This window comes from Mastomys coucha, unplaced genomic scaffold (assembly GCF_008632895.1).
Source record: "Mastomys coucha isolate ucsf_1 unplaced genomic scaffold, UCSF_Mcou_1 pScaffold23, whole genome shotgun sequence".
Taxonomy (NCBI): Eukaryota; Metazoa; Chordata; class Mammalia; order Rodentia; family Muridae; genus Mastomys; species Mastomys coucha.
The window spans coordinates 114,136,285-114,155,769 of record NW_022196906.1 but is presented as its reverse complement, the minus strand read 5'-3'; the positions used below and the strand labels follow the sequence as shown (position 1 = coordinate 114,155,769).

Here is a 19,485-nt window from a genome sequence, read left to right as displayed (position 1 = left end):
GCCTCGAACTCAGAAATCTGCCTGCCTCTGCCTCCCAAGTGGTGGGATTAAAGGCATGTGCCACCACTACCCAGCTTAATTCCTTCTTTTATAAGTTGCCTTGGGTTTAGCTGAGTGTCACCGCATGTGCCAGTTGTCCTGAGAGCTTGTCCTGGGGTGACAGAAGAGCTTGGAAGTTCTAGTTGATGGGGTTGAGGTGAGAGCTTAGTGCTAGAATAGGCTGGGCACACAGCAAGAGCCGTTTTAGAAGCAAGAGAAGTGTTAGGCAACAGATAGTTGATGGTTTACTTTAGAACAAAAGAGAACTTTTGCCTCCATTTGTAACGCACCTTAGTTCGACCACCTCCAAATGCTATTGCTTAGAAATACTTTAATCAGGGGCTCAGTAGTTAAGAGCATTGGCTGCTCTTCCAGAGGACCTGGATTTGATTCCTCGCCCCCACTATGTGGCTCACAACTCTAGTCTCAGGGGACCCGGGATCCACTGCCCTCTTCTGGCCTCATTGAGTCCAAGCATGCATGTGGCAGTGGCCATACATGTGGTAAAGGCCATACATATACATAAAATAATAAAAATGGGTTTTTGAAAGAAATAGCTTAATCTGAGGCTGGAAAGATGGTTCAGTGGTTAGAAGTGCTTACTGCCACCCAGAGGTCACAGTGTGGGTCGCAGCACCCACATCAGATGGCTCACACCGGCCTACAGCTCCACATCCAGGGATCAGTGCTCTATTCTGGACTTCATTCATGCTATATAGACTGCACACATATGGCATATACACACACATGCGCACACATGTGCACACATACATACCCCCACACACTTGCACACACACGCACGGACGGCGGAGGTACTGTTTGTCGCCTTCAGGTCCACAGAGCAGGTTTGCTGCCTCCTCGACCTAAAACGAAATGTCCTGCAAGCTCAGGCGAGCTCAGTGCCTCTCCTACATACCCTGTGTTCCTCGGTGTGTGCAGCTGTCCATCTGGGAACAAGGAGACCGGCATGAGTATACTGACACTCATCACAGAGTTCCATGTGCTGCGGCACCCATGGACAGGACAGGACTCGTCAGCCCAGAGCAGGTGAGGCAGGAAGGAAAGGCATGCACAGGCCAGGAGATGTGTGTGCTGGAGAAGAGGAAGCCGGCAGAATGCAATGGGAAGTAAAAGGAAGCCATGGTGCTGAGAGTGTGCTCAGCAGACAGAGGAGAGGAACCTCTGAGAGGGCTGAGTCTGTGGAGCTGGGGCTCAGGGATTCCTCTCTGACATGTGGGTAGATGGCCTGCCGGTGACATGAAGCAGGTGGATGGGAAGGGAGTGGTGGGTACAGGGGTGCCCTCAGGCCCCTGCTGGAGGTGGAGTTGTGTCAGAAACCGACATGGATAGGAGTGTTTGACAGGAACAGTAGGAGACTCTCGACCAGATTCCAGACAGGAGCACCAGGAAGAGCCCGAATGCGCTGGGGATACAGCTCAGATGGCAGAAGGTTCGAATAGCCTCCGTGAAGCCCTGAGTTCCACTACCAGCACCTCATAGACCGGACATGGTGGAGCATCCCAGACTTGGACAGTGGAGGCAGGAGGATGAGAGGCTCAAGGTCTTTTTTCAACTCCATAGCTATTTAAAGTCCAGCCCAGGATGTGTGAGGCCTGTCTCAACAACAAAACAAACAAATAAAAACAAAGCCGGGGGTCGGGGGTGGGGGCTGAAGAAATGTCTCAGTGGCTAAAAGCACACACTGCTCTTGCAGAGGACACAGGTTCAATTCCCAGCACCCATAATGATGGGAAACTTAGGACTGCCTGTAACTCCAGCCACAGGGAGATCTGAGTTCTCTGGCCTCCCTAGGCACATATACATAATTAAAAAGAAGCCCCAAATCAAAAAGTTTAGCAGAAATGAATAAGGACGTGGAGTCGGTGGGTTGGGATAGGATGGGGGTGGTTCTGGGAGGATAAAGGTAGAGGGGGAATTGTGATCAAAATACATGTGAAGTTCCCAAGGAATTCATACAAATAAAAGCCAAAAAACAGGAGCTGAAGTGGGGCAGAACCAGGGCAAGGAGCTGAGATCCCGGGGGATGCCAAGTAGCCCCTGACTTAGCTGCTGGGGCAACGGGAAAAGGTCAATATCTGAGAGCCTGTGAGGATCTGCGGGCTCTCTGTGCAGTCTCTTGGCTTCCTCAGGAGAAAACAGACACGGAGGCCAGAAGGAAGGAGAAAGGGAACTGACCGCGGCTTCCTCAAATGTGAACAGCTGGAGAGCTAGCGACAGGAGCTTTTAGTTCCTACCTCACTGGACAAAGCAGGCTCCTGAGAACTCCCAAGAACTGTGATAAGTTCAGCCGTCAGCAAGCCTGGGGGTACCAGAGGCTTTCTAAGAACAGTGGAAAGCAGAGGAGCTCTCACAGCTTGCCTGAGACCCCTATTAAGGAGAGCTTGAGACCTGACTTGTGTGTTGCTGGGCTCGGAGGTACAGACTGTCATCTCACTAGCGATAAACAATATCTATCCGCCCCAGGTCTGCCACCCCACAATCCCCAGCAATCCCCAGCAACAGCCAGGTCTGCTCCAGTCTCAAGTCCCCTAAATTTGAAATGCAGACTCTCTTGCGGTCAGCTGGTTCCCAGCCTGGAGCATAGAGCTTGCTTGTCACAGCATCTAAAGATAGGGTACCACACAGGAAACCAGATGCTATTGGCTAACTTCGAAAATAAAGATGCCCTCATAGAGAGGGAAGCGCTTGCCTCTGGTGGAGTCTGCGTGGGACTTGGTGAGTGGCTGGCACTTCCTGCAGAAGTTCCCGACCCCTCTGCTCAGGTAAGTACCGCGAGCTCCTCCCACACCTGGGCGTGGGGCGAATCAGGCTCAGCGCAGCGCAACCCCGGGGTTCTGATGCTGTTTGCCATCTGTGTCTATTTTCCTGAGAATATTGCAGATAAATCAGGAGAGTAAAGGACCTCTTGCACGCTCGTGACTTGAGTTAGTAATTAAATATTAGGGATGTGGAGAAAGGTTTATATTAGACGTTACCAAAAGAGGGCTTGATATGAAATCACATCTGGGTTAGTGGAAATATTGATGTTCTTAAAGATCACAATTCAGACTGCCTGTCAGACTTTTCGTTTCATACCTCTAATCCCAGCACTTGGGAAGCTGAAGCAGGAGGATTGCTACAAGTTTGAAACCAGCCTAAGCTATGTAATGAGCTCTAGGCCAGTTTGGGCTTCTGTGTAAGACTACCTTAAACAAACAATAACAACTATAAAAACTAGTGATGATGGTTTTCATTTCTTTTTAAAAGGAGCATTTATCTTCAGAGAGCCATACTTGAATGTCTATAGAAACAGAGTAATCTAATTCAGCCGTGATTTAGGACATAGATAAAATATTAACTGGGGGTTGATAATTCCTCGTACTGAGTAGCAAGGAGGTGCTTCGAGTTTCCTTTGATTTTTTTTTCTGTTTTTGTTTGTTTGTTTGTTTGTTTGTTTTTCTGTTTTTTCAAGACAGGGTTTCTCTGTGTAGCTGTGGCTATTCTGGAACTTCTCTGTAGACCAGGCTTGTCTTGAACTCACGGAGATCCACCTGTCTCTGCCTCTTGAGTGCTGGGATTAAAGGCCTGTGCCACCACTGCCTGGCTCCCTGATTTTATATAGGCTTGAGAATATAAAGAGAAGAATGTTATATAGATAGGGTAGCTTGCCTAGCATACAAGGAGCCCTGGGCCCTGGGCACGAGCCTCAGCATCTAATAAAATTAGACTTGGTGGCACATGCATGTGATCAGAGCACCCTGGAGATAAAGGCAGGAAGGTCAGAAATGCAAGGCTCTTCTCTGTGCACAGGAATTTTGAGGCCAGCCTGGACCTTACGGGATTCTGTCTCTAAAACAATAACGATGATGATAATGATGATGATGATGGTGATGGTGGCAGGGATGGTGATAAATGTTCAAAATGATGTTAGCATTTTTACTATAAATATAAACTTATGTGGCAAAAAAGCTAAATGAGTGTTAGGCTGAATCTGCAAGTTAGATAGTTTTAAGGATTTCCCCCCTCCTTTAAATGCTTTTTTGGTACCATCTTCAGTTGTCATAATGAGCATTTATTACATGTGTAATAAATTTGGCACAAACTCATTCTTCAGTTTCATCAATGCTCAGGACCATGGCTCAGACACTTGGGTGCAAACTCATTCTTCAGTTTCATGAATGCTCAGGACCATGGCTCAGACACTTGGGCACAGACTCATTCTTCAGTTTCATCAGTGCTCAAGACCATGGCGCAGACACTTGGGCACAGACTCATTCTTCAGTTTCATCAGTGCTCAGGACCATGGCACAGACACTTGGGTGCAGACATCTGAGCTAGGAAGTGTGGTCATTGGGAGGAAATGATAAGAACAGGCCCGGAGGACATACACCCCTTCTTGACCAGACAAACGCCTTTTGTTTAGAACCACATGCAGAGAAAAGATGGGAATTTGAGGATTCTCCTGCCTTCTCTGTCGTTCCCTCCCCTGCTCTGTCCTTACAAGTTCCTCCATTTATTTATTTTTTTATTTTTTATTTTTTGTCCCAACTGCTTGAAATACAATACTTGAGGTAGGAAGAAATTCAGTCAAATGTGAAGACACTCAGACTAGAAGAACACCCTGCTCAGGCCCAGGTCATAAGAGGGACCCAGAGCCTACTGAGAGGAAACAAACTCGGAGTGAGGCCTGGCGTGCTGAGCCTTGGGAACCTATGAGGGTCAGCAGGGTAGGGACCTTGGGCGCCTACGAGGGTCAGCAGGGTAGGCGCAGTGGCTGAACTGGGATGAGAGGCTCCTGGACAACAGAAATGGCCCCAGGAAGTTGTTCGGTGGCTTTTTCTGGAGAAATATGAACAAGCTTTCCACCAAGCTGTGACTCCTGGGGCAAGCAGTAATGACCCCACACCCAAGTCTAGTCTGGAGAACCAGTAAGTCTTTGGGGGTCACTTATAGGAGCATACTCTAGGATTAGTCATACCTCATCCCAGTGGGGTGCCCACTCATGAAAGCTGTGTTCCTGGAGCTCCTTAGAAGCCTCCCGAGAGGGAATCTTGCAAATTAACTGAGTCCTGCTGAACCTCCCTCCTCCTGGAGGGGAAATTGCATAGATACACAACAGGAGGCCATAGTGGCTTCTTTACCCTCTGTCCTATGCTTGCCTTTGTTTTTATCAAAGGATGCTGAAGAAGAAAATAGTCCCAGCCGAAATTTAGTCTGACTAGCCTGGCCCTTCACACGCCCCTGTTTTCTGGGAAGGAGAACCCACCTAGTGCTAATCTCTTTGAAATATATCCTCCGCCCTTTGCTTCAGCCGACCCCATTGCACAGAGAGGGCTGGAGGGTGGTGGGAGGTGCTGTTCAACTTAGGGACATGGTCCTGACTCCCCTGCCAACACTTTTGGTGAAGTCAGCTTCCTGCTTTTCCAGTGGCAGTAGAACCAGGCTACAGAGTATACTGTGTTACAGTGTGGTATGTAAAGTCCCAAATACGGTGTGGACATCTTTGATGCTTAAAACAATACGGGCCAGCAAGCAGATCGATCAAGGCACCTGTTGCCAAGTTTGACCATCTTAGTTAATCACTGGGACATGCGAAATGGAAGGAGAGAACTGACTCCCTCAAGATGTTCTCTGACCACATGTTGTGGCATGTGCAAGTGTGTGCACACACATATATAAATAAATGTAATGTAAAAAGCATGCATGTCTACTACTTCCAGGAAAGTAAAGCTCTGTGACTTGAGGGATTTAAAATCACTGCCTACTTTCAAAGGTTCCTAAGGATTGCAGGTCAAGGGAACAGGAGCAAAGAAGGCATGCTAGGGCTGATCCAGTTCAAAACCAGCTCTAGTTCCTTCCCCTCTCAAGCCAGCTGTTGCAGGGATGGCCATGTCAGGTGTGGCTTGGGGACTGGATGAGCTGCCAGGAGGGGAACTCGGGCTGTTGCAGGGGTGGGGAGGGGAGCTGGGACAGAGGGCAGGGGCATGTGCCGGGGCAGTGGTGGGGGAGAGATGGGGCCCAGGCTCTCGCTGACCTTGATAAGTGCCAGTGCCCAGGAGCTTTCAGAAGTGGGACCTTATGTGGCTCAAGTCATTGCCTGCCAAGGAACACCAAAGAAGCCTGAGGCTTGTGACCCAGTCTGCAGTCAACCTTCCCTCCTGGGGGTTCAGAGTATGCAGACTGACCTGAGGGTGGGACCTCCCGAAACTCTGAATGGAGAGTGCTTTAACCAACTCCCTTGCTCAAATTGTTTTGAATTAGGACTCTTAATAGAAAAAAAAAAAATCTGCATTGCTTTTCCTTAAATGCCTTTCCAGGTCATTGTTAAGCTAAACCTATTGATTATGTAGCACAGTACACTGATAGAGCTGAAAGACCATCACCAATCTAGGCCAGGCTGTTGGAGAGAAGCCAAGGCAGGAGGATGTCTACGAGTTCAAGGCCATCTTGGTCTGTATTGGAGCTCTCCAGGACAGCAGACTGGATGACATAGAGACCCTGATTCAACAACAAGAAATAAACTTTATTATACAAAACCTCACAAACAGCTTTTTAAACTCTCACGTCAGAATTAACCAGACTTCATCAATGCACCATAATGAATGTACAGTTTGAATTGGCATTTGAATTTCCTCCCGGCTCTCTGGGGTGGGGTCTGCAGCTCCCCTGTCCCCTCTTCTGCTGTTCAACCAGCTTGGCTCTCTGTAAACCAGGCTGCTTGTAAACAGGTAGGCTCCACCCCAACCCCTCCCCCCTCCACTCTTGTGTGTGAGCATGCGTGCATGTGTGTATATGTGTACATGTGCGTGTGCATATGTGTGTGCGTGTGCAAAGCCAACATCCAGTGCCCTTCTCAGTCATTTCCACCTTGTCTCTTCAGGCAGGGGCTCTTCTTTTCACCTAGAATTCACCCATTTGGTTTAGGGCGACAGGCCAGGGAGCTCCAAGGATCCCTCCGTCTCCATTTTCCCAGTGGTGGGGTTACAAATACATCATGCTTAGCATCTTCTATTTTTGGTTATAAGTCTAGCCTTTAATAACTGAGCTGTCTTTCCAGACCCATGTTTAGCTTCTTAATACGACAGCACTCTTTGTAACCTGTACTCACTAGCTCTACCTGTGGGATTACACTGGTCACCTTCACTAGCCACTTGGCTCTTTCCTGAGGACAAGCACCCTTCTCATACCTTAGTGCCAGGAGGTAACTTGGAGCCGAGTCTGAAAACTCCTGCATCCCCACAAAGATGGGAGATGGGGCTCACATTTCCAAATCACGGTGCCCAGGTCCTGGAGAAAGGCATTCCTACAAGACACTGTGGACCAAAGGCAGCAGGTTTCAAAAGGACTCACATTCAGAGAGGAGAAATTACTTACAAACTTTCTGAAGTTTGTAAAGAAAAAAAAAAGCCAGAGAGAAAGGACCCCTCTCTTGTTTTTAACAAGCTGAGTTAAACTTCTTGATCTTAATTTTTAATTGTACTTAAACAAATGGCTGACTTTGCTAGGGTCCCTGCAAACTCTACAGCCAGCAGAGTAATGATTCTCAAGAGGCAAGAAGGAGATGCAGTTCAGCATGACGTAGTTATCCGGCACTGGTGCAAACATCAGGAGTCTGACCCTGGGTGGTTTATTGTAAGCATATTCAAATACAGTACAATTTGGAGGAAATCTGGGTAACAATTACCTCAATCCCTTGTGTAAAATAAATCTTAAAGCATGATAACATGGAAACCCTTTTACAAAGCACATGTGACCTCTTCCATAAAGGTAGGTTCTATAGCATTAGGACCTGGTACCTGGATCTGGACCTGGTCATGCAGAAAGCATAGAGGTTACCAAGCTATAAAGTACATGTGACATCTCACATCAGGATGTGATTCACTGACTGTGAAACAAAGCCAAAGATCAAGGAGGAAGCATCTGGGATTCACATGAACCCTGGCCCTACAGAGAGCACCAGGTCACCAGGCTAGCAACTACATCTGCTCCCAACCTTCCTGGTGGAAACTAGTGTCCGTCTCTTCCGTTGAAGAGGTAAGCTGTGTGCTTAACGTTCCCGGTTCCCCTGAGCTTATCTATGGTCAGGAGGACCTCCTTCTACATGACTTAGTTAAAGAATGGTCATGGTGGCTCATATCTTTAACCCCAGTACTCAGGAGGCTCAAGCAGGGAGACTGCAGTGAGTTTGAGGCTAACCTAGGCTAAACAGAGAACTGAGGCTAACCTAGGCTAAATAGAGAAGTCTGGGTTAGTGATGAGTAATAGCGTGAGCCCTTGTCTCAAAAACTCCTACAGTAACTAGAATTCTATTATTTAAAAGTCTATCTGTTTCTCCATTACCTTAAGAAAAAGTAATAAAACATTTGCTTGTTCACAGTTTGTTTGGATAGAAATAAACAAATACCACAAAGTGCTTTAAAGAGGAAAAGGGAGGGAGGGAGGGAGGGAGGAGTGTCAAACCTCAAATAATGGGGTGCTTTAGAAAGGAGGTAACTCCTTTACCCACAGGGAGGGTCCTATAGCTTGGGTTTGGGTTTCTCTTAGCATTCACTGCTTTTTGGCTTGGCAGTGTGCCTTTGATCTGGGTTAAACCCTGCTGGGCTACACTGTCACGCTACTCTGTTCCTATAGCTCATAGATATAGCTGCAGGAAGAGATACATACTTGCACAGGAAACTGGGCAGAGAGTGTAAAATAAACAAAATATAGATAGATAGATAGATAGATAGATAGATAGATAGATAGATAGATGATAGATAGATGATAGATAGATAGATAGATGATAGATGATAGATAGATAGATAGATGATAGATAGATAGATAGATAGATAGATAGATAGATAGATAGATAGATAGATAGATAGATAGATGATCGATGATAGATATGGCTGTCAGAGACTGGAGACAGCTTCGTCAGTAAAGTGTTTATAATGCCTGGAAACCAGAGCTCAGTCCTCAGAACAAGCTAAAAGGCTGTGCTCAGGGACTCGGGAATGAAAACCCGAAGGGAGACACTGGGTTTAGAAATAAATAAGCAGAATCTGGAGCCAAAAGAGAGGGGGAAACACCATAAAAGGATGCAGGCAAGAAGAGAAGAACTTAGCCATCTTAGGAGAAGGAAGTAAAGAAACAGGAAGCTGGCTGGAAGCTGTGGGCAAGGGTGCCCCATCCCTGTACAAAGGAGTGGACCCAGTACAAGGAAGTGGCCAGAGGAAGTGGACCAGGATGGGCAGTGAGAGTGCGGAGGGAGTTTTATAAGATGGGTCACACAGGAGTCATTTCTGTTTGGATTTAGAACAAGTGTTTCTCAACCTTCCTAATGCTGCAACCCTTAAATATAGTTCCTCCAGTTGTGGTGACTCCCAGCCATAGAATTACTTCATTGCTACTTCATAACTGTGATCTTGCTACTGCTATGAATAGTAATGTACCTATGCTTGTTTTCTGATGGTCTTCGACAATCCCTGTGAAAGGGCTCTCGGCTCCCAAAGGGGTCATGACCCCCAGGCTGAGAACCACTGATGCTGATGTAGACCATTCCAATCTAGGCTTCAAGGTTCAACTCAGATCCCCAGCTGAATATCAGTTAGTGAAACCATCATAAGCTAATGCCGGAGAATGGAGACTCGAGCAGCTTATGGGGATTCGTGGGAGGTTTCCGTGGATGCGGTTGGAAGGGGGTAGGAAGGGTATTTACGCATACATTTGTGCATTCATGAGTGTGTATGTGAGTGTGTTTGTGCGAGTGCACCTGTGCACACATGTATGAGCATGTGTGTATGTGTGTGCGGTGCACCTGTGCACACACATGTATGTGCATGCAGGCGGAGGTCAGAGGTCAACCATATGTGTCATTCCTCAGGTGTCCTCTACCCTATGTTTTTAGACTGTCTTTCAATGACATCTGAGGCTTATAATTCAGTTGCAGGCCAGAGAGCCCCAGGGATCCGCCTCCCCAGGGCTGGGGTTACAAGCATGCACTACCACGCCTGTCTTTTTTTTTTTTTTTTCAGTGTGGTTTTGGATATCTTCGTTTTCCCAGCAGGCATTTCACTGACTGAGCCCATGGGATTTGTGTTCTCACCTGAGTTGCGTAATGCACAGCCCGGCTTTTGGCGGATGGTACTTTCATTGATGCTAACACAAACCACCCCCAGATATGCTTCCAAGAACCCGCCTAAGAGTGAAAGCCAGCTGAGAGAATCCTGCAGAGACATTCCTTGTCAGATTTTTACCTTTCCTTTTCTAGTGTCCTCTGCTTCCATGGAATGCCAGCATTGGGGGAGGTCTCTAATCTCAGACTGGCCTCTGCCCCACTATGTAGCCCAGGCTGACCTCAAACTAAAGATTACCCAGGATTCCTGCCTGTTCCCCATCTGCCTGGAAGGGACCCCTGTCTTTAGGATCGTTCCCCAATCTAACTATCTCAGAGGACCCAGGTCAAGGCTTGCTCGGGTCAGACCAGAAAGTTCGTTTGCTGGGTTTATCAGGTTGGAGGATGACTTGGGAGGGAACTTTCTTTACTGACTTGAAGTTTCCAACTCTAGTGGAATCCCCGTGCTCCGAGGCTCTTCGACAACGCTGGGTTTGGACAGAAGCAGAGTGCTAGCACCTTCCAAGTAGGTTTATATACTCTGTGTCACTCTGACTCACGCAGCTGAAGCAGCATGGTTTCTAGCTGGGCTAGAAGACTCGGCAGAAATTGTCTGTCTGTCCACCAGTAGCCACGGCCAGCTGGCACAGGTGTTTGTCTGTCCACCAGTAGCCACGGCCATGTGATGGGTGAGAATGCATGCTGAGATAATAGTGGGTCATCCCCACACTGGTTTCTGGTTGTGGAGCCGTAGTGAGCCCCTACTGGGGCCCCACATGTGAGACCTTGTGAGATCTTACCTTTATTCAGTCACGCATTCATTCAGCACAGCAGATACCTGCAGAGCTGTCAAGTGTAAGGGCCCAGGGCCCTCAGTCACAAAAGATGCGGTCATGCCCTGTGCAGTTCTCAGGAAGAGCACATGGGGAGGGCGTCACCATCACCTTCTCAGAACCTGTCATTGAATTGGTATTTATTTTAATTTTTTCATTAAAATTCATATAAAAAACGAGCTTATGTAAATATTAAAGCCAGGCAATGATGGCATGCACCTTTAATCCCAGCACTTGTGAGGCAGAGGCAGGCAAATTTCCGAGTTCAAGGCCAGCCTGGTCTACAGAGCGAGTTCCAGGACAACCAGGGCTATACAGAGAAACCCTGTCTCAAAAAAAAAAAAAAAATTCATCTTTTTTTGATTTTTAAAATTCAAAAATCCATCAATTAAAACATGTTCTTTAAAAACAAAAACAAGACTCCACTACTTTTTTTTAAGATTTATTTATTTGATGTATGTGAGTACAGTGTAGCTGTACAGATGGTTGTGAGCCTCACATGGTTGTTGAGAATTGAATTTTTAGAACTTCTGCTCCTTCTGGTCAACCCTACTCGCTCCAGTCAACTCCGTTTGCTGAGTCACTGCTTGCTCTGGCCCAAAGATTTATTTATTATTATACATAAGTACACTGTAGCTATCTTCAGACACACCAGAAGAGGGCGTCAGATCTCATTACGGATAGTTGTGAGCCACCATGTGGTTGCTGGGACTTGAACTCAGGACCTTTAGAAGAGCAGGCAGTGCTCTTGCCCACTGAGACATCTCACCAGCCATCTGGCCAGAACATGTTTTAATGTTCTAAATGGAGAATACTTATGTGGCTAAGGAAAGAATCCAAGCAAATATACTTAAAAACTAAATCTCTTTTTCTGGGTTCTTTGGTCCCCAGAATTGCTTTCTGGCACTGTTACTCCCAGGGATTCAGATTCACACACACACACACACACACACACACACACACACACACACAACCTTTTTTAACCTTCTCACAAATGAAAGTGTTCTATGTCCATGGGACCGAACGTGGACCTTGTAGGTTTGTCTTGAAGCGTTTAGTGTTCTGTCTTTCAGATTCACTATAGTTAGGTCTGTCAGGACTGATCAGAGCTCAATAAAGGGCATCATATTCTCCTCCACTTTCAAAATAAGCAGAGAAAGGTACATTTCTTACGTCAGTGGAAAAACAATACCATCTTTACCATGCAGAATTTCCACCATGCTCGGGGTCCTGTAAAACAAGAGTTCCACAGACTGTCTATAGTCAGAGGTCTCTCAGGTGCCTGCTGTAGCCCACTGGAACAGGCTCGCCTTGGAATAGCTTACAGCCAGCCAGGAGACGGGACCCAGCAAGCCCAAATGCTCCTAGCTCACCCTCTGAGTCCACAGAAGCTGTTCAGCTAGGCCAAACAGATCCTGGCTTTGACCTCCTCTTGGGGAGAGCACTGCTAATTTTTCACACTAGGAGGAGGAGGCAGAGTGCGGCTGTCCTGGGGTCCCCCACTTACGACCTCCACGGGTCCCATTGCTGCATTGCCCATCTTCCCATACCTGGGAAGACAATCCTCTCTGCATAAGAACCCTCTTAGGCTAAGCAACAATTCCTGCTTGCTCCTCTGTCAACTACAGATATATGAAATAGCACACTTTAGGGGATGTTTATTTATTAACTTATTTATTTGTGAGACAAAGTCTCAAATATCCCAAATTGGACTGACACTTGATGCTTGCTATGCAGCCAAGGATGAGGTGACCTTGAACTCTGGTTCTCCTGCCTCCACCTCCAGATTGCTGGGATTGCACATGTATACTAACATGCCTAGTGTTTGACGATGAGGTCCAACCCCAAGGCTTTTTGCTCCTTAGGCAAGCACTCACAGCCCCTAAGTGACACCTGTTGGGTCCAGAGAGCGCTGGGAGCCAGAGAGCTGGCTGTGAGTCTGGTACTGAGCATCTTGAATGCTGCTGAGTAAGATCACAACAAAGGCTCTCCTCAGAGGAAAAGGCCCTGTGGCCAGAAGCAGAGACTGCCTATGCAATCCCAGCAGCCTGAACTCCGTAACAGCCCAAAGTGGTCCAGAGCAGACAGCCTCAGCCCAGTCCACCAAGGGAGAGGCAGGCTGGCTGTCTGTCTGTCTGTCTGGCTGGCTGGCTGGCTGGCTGACATGCGAATTCAAACAGTCGATACAGGAAGAAGCCATGACTGGGTGGGTGGGCTGTGGTGAGACCATTGTGAGCAGGGTGCACTGGATGTGGAAACTCCCTCAGTTAAAAACCATGAGCTTTGCTTTCCATTTCGATGGGGAAGGAGGTAATGGCAGCCAGGAAGTGCACTTTGAGATAACTTCAGACTTCTGAAGGGTCTGTCTGTGGTTTCAAGAGGCAGAGGAGGCTGCCCAGAGGAGCAGTACGGAGTGACCAATCAGCACATCCTGTCTGGGAAGTGGGGGGAAGGGGCCAGGTGTTATTACCCAACTCGTGGAGAAAGAATAAGGGATAGGCTAGGGTTGAGAACATCACAAGAGATGAGCCACTCAAACCAAGAGCCGAAGGCTGGTTGAGCCCATCCTCTCTCTGCCTGGTGTCAGCTGATGCTTCTCTGAATACAGAGCCCGAGTTGCAACAACTGGTAGGATCACTCTGGTAGCCGGTGTGAAGTGGTGTGAACTCCTGGCAGGCAGGTGAGGCAGCGGGTTACCATGCACTTGTAAGTGGGAAAGCTCACTGACTCCTTTTCTAGGAGATTTGGGACTCTAACCTATGCAATGGCTCCATCCACATTTAGAGTGTCTTTTTTTGTTTTACCAAGACAGGATTTCACTGTGTAGCCCTGGCTGTCCTGGAACTCATTCTGTAGACCAGGCTGGCCTCAAACTCAGAAATCCGCTTGCCTCTGCTGTACGTGGACCACTGGGCTGCTGGCTACAATGGGTCTACATTAACTCAATATTTAAAATTCCTCACATGGGGCTAGAGAGATGATGGCTCAGGAGTTTAGCACATTTGCTGCTCTTCCAGAGGACTTAGGTTCAATTCCCAGCACCTACATAGTAGCTCCCAACCATCTGTTTCAGGGGTTCCAAAACCCCGTTCTGGTCTGGGCACCAAGCACGCACATGGTGCCAGCACTTGGTGCCAGCAAGACATGCACACATATAAATAAATAAATCTTTATAAAAATTATAAATACCCGGGTGGTTGTGGCACACAGCTTTAATCCCAGCACTTAGGAGGCAGAGGCAGGCGGATTTCTGAGTTCGAGGCCAGCCTGGTCTGCAGAGTGAGTTCCAGGACAGCCAGGAGATCCAGAAACACCCTGTTTCGAAAAACCAAATATATATATATATATATAAATTAAACCCCTCACAGATGTGCTGAGATATGCATTTCCATAGTGATTCTTAATTCCATCAAAGAGTTGGAGAGATACAAGTACTTACTACTCTTGAAGAGGACTCAGTCAGGGTGGCCCCATGTCAGGGTGGCCCCCATGCCTGTCAGGGTGGCCCCCATGTCTGTCAGAGTGGCCCCATGTCAGGGTGGCCCCCATGTCTGTCAGGGTGGTCCCCATGTCAGGGTGGCCCCCATGTCTGTCAGGGTGGCCCCCATGTCTGTCAGGGTGGCCCCCATGTCAGGGTGGCCCCCATGTTTGTCAGGGTGGCCCCCATGTCAGAGTGGCCCCCATGCCTGTCAGGGTGGCCCCCATGCCTGTCAGGGTGGCCTACAGCCACCTGCAAGTCCAACTCCAGGGCATCCATTGTCCCCTTCAAGACTCAACAAACACCTGCACTCTATGTGCCTTCGCACACACAAACCCACATGCATATAATTTTAAATAAAATCATATTTTTTTTAAAAAAAAGAAACCATCATAGTGTGAGCCTACATCTTTGATCCCAGCATTCAGAAGACAGAGACAGACAGATCTCTGTGAGCTGCAGGCCAACAGGGTCTACATATCAAGTTTCAAGCAAGCCTGGGTTACATAGCGAGACCATGTTGCAAAAATAAAGATAAAAAAAGAAATGTTTTAGAAGATAGGATGAGTGAAGACAAAATCTAGTTCAGATTGTCCGCCAGTTCGGTGTTCTCTGCCGCTCGCGGCATACAGCCAGAGAGAACCGCAATCCTCTAAGGCTCACGTGGTCACGTTTCTCCTTCCACTGCAGGACCTCACCATGCCCACCTCCTTCCCCGAACAGGATCTGGAGAATTTTGAGTATGATGATTCTGCTGAGGCCTGTTATTTGGGCGACATTGTGGCCTTTGGGACCATCTTCCTGTCCGTCTTCTACGCCCTTGTCTTCACGTTCGGTCTGGTGGGAAATCTGTTGGTGGTCCTCGCCCTCACCAACACCCGGAAGCCCAAGAGCATCACCGACATCTACCTCCTGAACCTGGCCTTGAGCGACCTGCTCTTTGTGGCCACCTTACCCTTCTGGACTCACTACCTCCTCAGCCACGAGGGCCTCCACAATGCCATGTGCAAGCTCACGACCGCCTTCTTCTTCATCGGCTTCTTTGGGGGCATATTCTTCATCACCGTCATCAGTATCGACCGGTACCTCGCCATCGTCCTGGCCGCCAACTCCATGAACAACCGGACAGTGCAGCACGGCGTCACCATCAGTCTGGGCGTCTGGGCGGCGGCCATCTTAGTGGCGTCACCCCAGTTCATGTTCACAAAGAGAAAGGACAATGAATGCCTGGGTGACTACCCTGAGGTCCTGCAGGAAATCTGGCCCGTGCTCCGCAACTCGGAAGTCAACATCCTGGGCTTCGCCCTGCCCTTGCTAATCATGAGCTTCTGCTACTTCCGCATCATCCAGACGCTGTTTTCCTGCAAGAATCGAAAGAAAGCCAGAGCCATCAGGCTCATCCTCCTCGTGGTCGTTGCCTTCTTCCTCTTCTGGACACCATACAACATTGTGATTTTCCTGGAGACTCTCAAATTCTACAACTTCTTCCCTAGTTGTGACATGAAGAGGGACCTGAGGTTGGCCCTCAGCGTGACGGAGACAGTGGCGTTCAGCCATTGTTGCCTCAACCCCTTTATCTATGCCTTTGCTGGGGAAAAGTTCAGAAGATATCTGAGACACCTGTACGGGAAGTTCAGGGCCGTCCTGTGTGGTCACTCTGTCCCTGCCAGCTTCTCGCCAGAGCCCCAGAGGAGCAGGCAGGATAGCATTCTCAGCAGCTTCACTCACTACACAAGTGAGGGGGAGGGGTCTCTCCTGCTCTGAAGGGACCTCCCCACCCTAACTTCACTAAGAAAACCCAGAGTTCTTACGTTTGACTCTGTGTAATGAAGGCAGATCCCCCCCACTGCTCCCCCTGCATCTTATGTGCAAGAAATATGGACCAGATGCCTGCAAATCAACCCCATGGTGTTTTTGAAAAATTTATGTTCAATGTGTGAAAACACACATGTATCTCTTACTGCAAATGTTGAACCTTGGGGCTTACCGGTGACAAAGATTTTAACCAGATTAGTGCAGTTACAAAGAGGTTGATGAGTTCTGGTTGCACGATCATGTGGTAAAGGCTGACTAAGTCCTCAGACTGAGTGGAAACCAAAGCTTGGATCCAATGTCCCCTCTCTGACTAAGTCCTCAGACTGGAAATCAAAGCTTGGATCCAATGTCCCCTCTCTGACTAAGTCCTCAAACTGAGTGGGAACCAAAGCTTGGATCCAGTGTCCCCTCTCTGACCTACAGATCCTTCATAATGACAGATCATCCAAGCTTTATCATCAGAGAAGGACCTTATCTCTCTCTGATTTCAAAATCGGCATTCCTAGGGAACGCCTCCATTGGCCGAGTGTGTTGGGGGCCCATTCCTTGACTAGGTGGTGTTATTGAAATAGAAGGCATACCTAAGAAGTTGTTGGAATCTCAAGGTTAGCTGTTGAGAGAGGCATATCTCTAAGAAGTTGGAGGGTAGGAGCTACTCTGACAACAAGAATGGCTCATCCTTACAGTGGAGCTCACTCAGGCTCTCCCTCAGTCACTAGCAGTGTCTACTGCCAGCTTCTTCTTTAAGCCTCTCCAGTATGTCCTGAACTCTCCAAGGATTAGGGTTTGGGTTACTGCCCATGGCATCAAATGCAGTCTCAAGGGCCTGCCCTCCAAGACCAGGAAGGTAGGCTGCAGTTCTAACAAGAGACTCCATGCTGACTCCTCATTCCCATGGAACTCCGCCCACATGGTTGGCCAGGTCCCTTCTCTTTGTCTTCACCCACATCCCTTCACTCCTCTCAGTCTAGGAGGAGAAATAGAAAGAGCCATGCCCCAGAGTGAAGGGATAGATTCATATCCCAACTCTGTTGCTTGCACACTGGGAAGACTGGAGCCAATGGAGCTTCAGTCCCCTCAATATAGAAAGGGGACTGTGGCGCCTTCATCCATTCTAGCATAGCACATCAGCCAGGACTTTAGCATTCCCTGGACAGGCATTGTTGCCCTGCCTCTGAGAAATGGAGCAGGTGGAGTGGGAGGAACCTGCAGGCTTTGCTGCAGGACACAGCCAGACAAGAGTCTCCTCAACATGTCCTAGATCTACAGAGCCATTCCCATCTCCCCACTGTTAGGGCAAGACCCAGGCCATGACAGCAGCTTGCTTTCTCCCCCGAGCCCGCAAGCATCACATAGGATCTAACCACAGGAATTTCTTCATGCATCTCTGACTCAGGTCTCATTTATAGGCTTCCATTGAGAGTGCCAGTTCTGTAACTTGCTTTTTAAAAAACACTGGATTTCCAACAGCTCTCTGTCCCTGTGTTGATCATAATAACCATTTCAGAAGTCTCTCTCAGATGGTGGCCCCATTGAGGAAGCTGTGGCCTGTTGTTCATTGAGGCATGTCTGATGTCTCCTTGGCAGTCTGTATGTTTGTGTCGAGGATGACAGACAGACTGAGTCATGTCCCCCACAGGCATGTCCAGCCCTCTGTCATTGCAACACGACACTGTCATATACAAAGGTCACAACTGAGAACCGCAAAATTGAGTTACCAAAGTGGGGGCCTGGAGAGATGGCTCAGTGGTTAAGAGCACTGGTTGCTCTTCCAGAGGTCTGGGGTTGGATTCCCAGCACCTACATAGTGGCTGTAACTCCAGTTCCAGATTACTCAACACCCTCTTCTAATTTCTGAGGGCACCAGACATGTGCATTGTGAACAGATGTACATGCAAGCAAACACCCATACATATAAAGTATGTTTTAAAAAAAATGGTTTTTCAAGATAGGTTCTCTCTATGTCGTCTTAGCTGTCCTGAAACTCTCTATGTAGACCAGGCTGGCCTAGAATTCAAGGAAATCCACCTGCCTCTGCCTCCTGAGTACTGGGATCAAAGGTATGCACCACTATGGCAGGCTTAGTAAATATTTTTTTTTCTTTTCATAAGTATCATATAATGTTTTAAGTAAGTTTATACTTTGGTGTTGGTCTATATTTACCGCTGTCCCGGGTCCCACGTGAAGGCACATGGTTAAACGTGCCTACAGTGTGTCTATTTCACTTGTAATTCCATCAATAAACATTGGGTTTCCCTCCAGCTTTTAGCAAGTACAAGTCTCACAGCACTCTAATCTGTGGAAGTTTCCTCTCCTTGTTCACTTATTTCTATCGGATAAATTCTTTGCCATGGGGGTAACTGGATCAAAGGGACGGGGATATTTCAGCTCTGCTCTGCATGTACGTACAATTTTATCAAAAAGCAGAGCCTAGCCAGGCATGCTAACCCACACCTTAGTGACAGCGTTCTCGAGGCAGTTCAAGACCAGCCTGGTCACGTTGTAAGACTCTGACCTTACAGCTCTACTGGGATGGCCATCAATTCCCCAGAGTCTAAGCCATCTTCATCTTGATGAATCCGGAAGTAACAGGGTTTACAAGTCTGTCACACGCAGCCATCTTGTCTCTCGGCAGGGCTGCCTTGACTGCCTATCTCAGCAAGAGCCAGTTAGCTTCCTTGAAAATTTTAATATTGATTGATTAGTCAGTTGTGTGTACATGTATGAATGTATATGTATGCATGTGTGTATATGTATATGTATGTACATGTGTGTATATATACACGTGTGTATGTACAGTTGTGCACATGAACACCCATGAAGAAACTCGAAGGACAAATTGCAGAAGTCGGGGCTCCCCTTCCACCATGTAGGTCCTGGGATCAAACTCAGGTTGAGGGGCTTGGTGGCAATTGTTTTTACCTGATGAACCATCTCTCCAGCCCTCATTTAGTTTTTGCATACATATGACCTTCATTTGATAATGACATTTTGTTACAAGTTCCTTATGAAGCACATATCCTCGCTGGCTCCAGACATGTTCCCACAGCAGTGAGACTACGCCTCTGTCCTCAGGGATTTCGATTTATTTCTTGAAATAGAGTCTCACTTTGTAGACCAGGCTGGCCTGGAACTCAAGAGATCTGCCTGCCTCTCCCCTGGAGTGCTGGGATTAAAAGTGTGCACCCCAACACTGGGCTTGATATCTGTGGACAGAAAAGGCCTGA

General features: G+C 47.9%; 1 protein-coding gene across 1 annotated transcript; it reads left to right on the top strand.

Moving 5' to 3' along the window:
• Window positions 1-2,316: 2,316 nt before the first annotated feature.
• Window positions 2,317-18,177, top strand: Cx3cr1 (C-X3-C motif chemokine receptor 1). The gene is made up of 2 exons (XM_031345278.1): window positions 2,317-2,822; window positions 15,134-18,177. The coding sequence occupies exons 1-2, from the start codon at window positions 2,694-2,696 to the stop codon at window positions 16,205-16,207; spliced, it is 1,203 nt and encodes a 400-aa protein (XP_031201138.1). The 5' UTR covers window positions 2,317-2,693; the 3' UTR covers window positions 16,208-18,177.
• Window positions 18,178-19,485: the final 1,308 nt, after the last annotated feature.

Coding starts and splice junctions, on each gene's coding strand:
- Cx3cr1 (XM_031345278.1), top strand. CDS start 2,694: ATGCTATTGGCTAACTTCGAAAATAAAGATGCCCTCATAGAGAGGGAA. Junction 2,823..15,133: donor TTCCCGACCCCTCTGCTCAG/GTAAGTACCGCG, acceptor CTTCCACTGCAG/GACCTCACCATGCCCACCTC.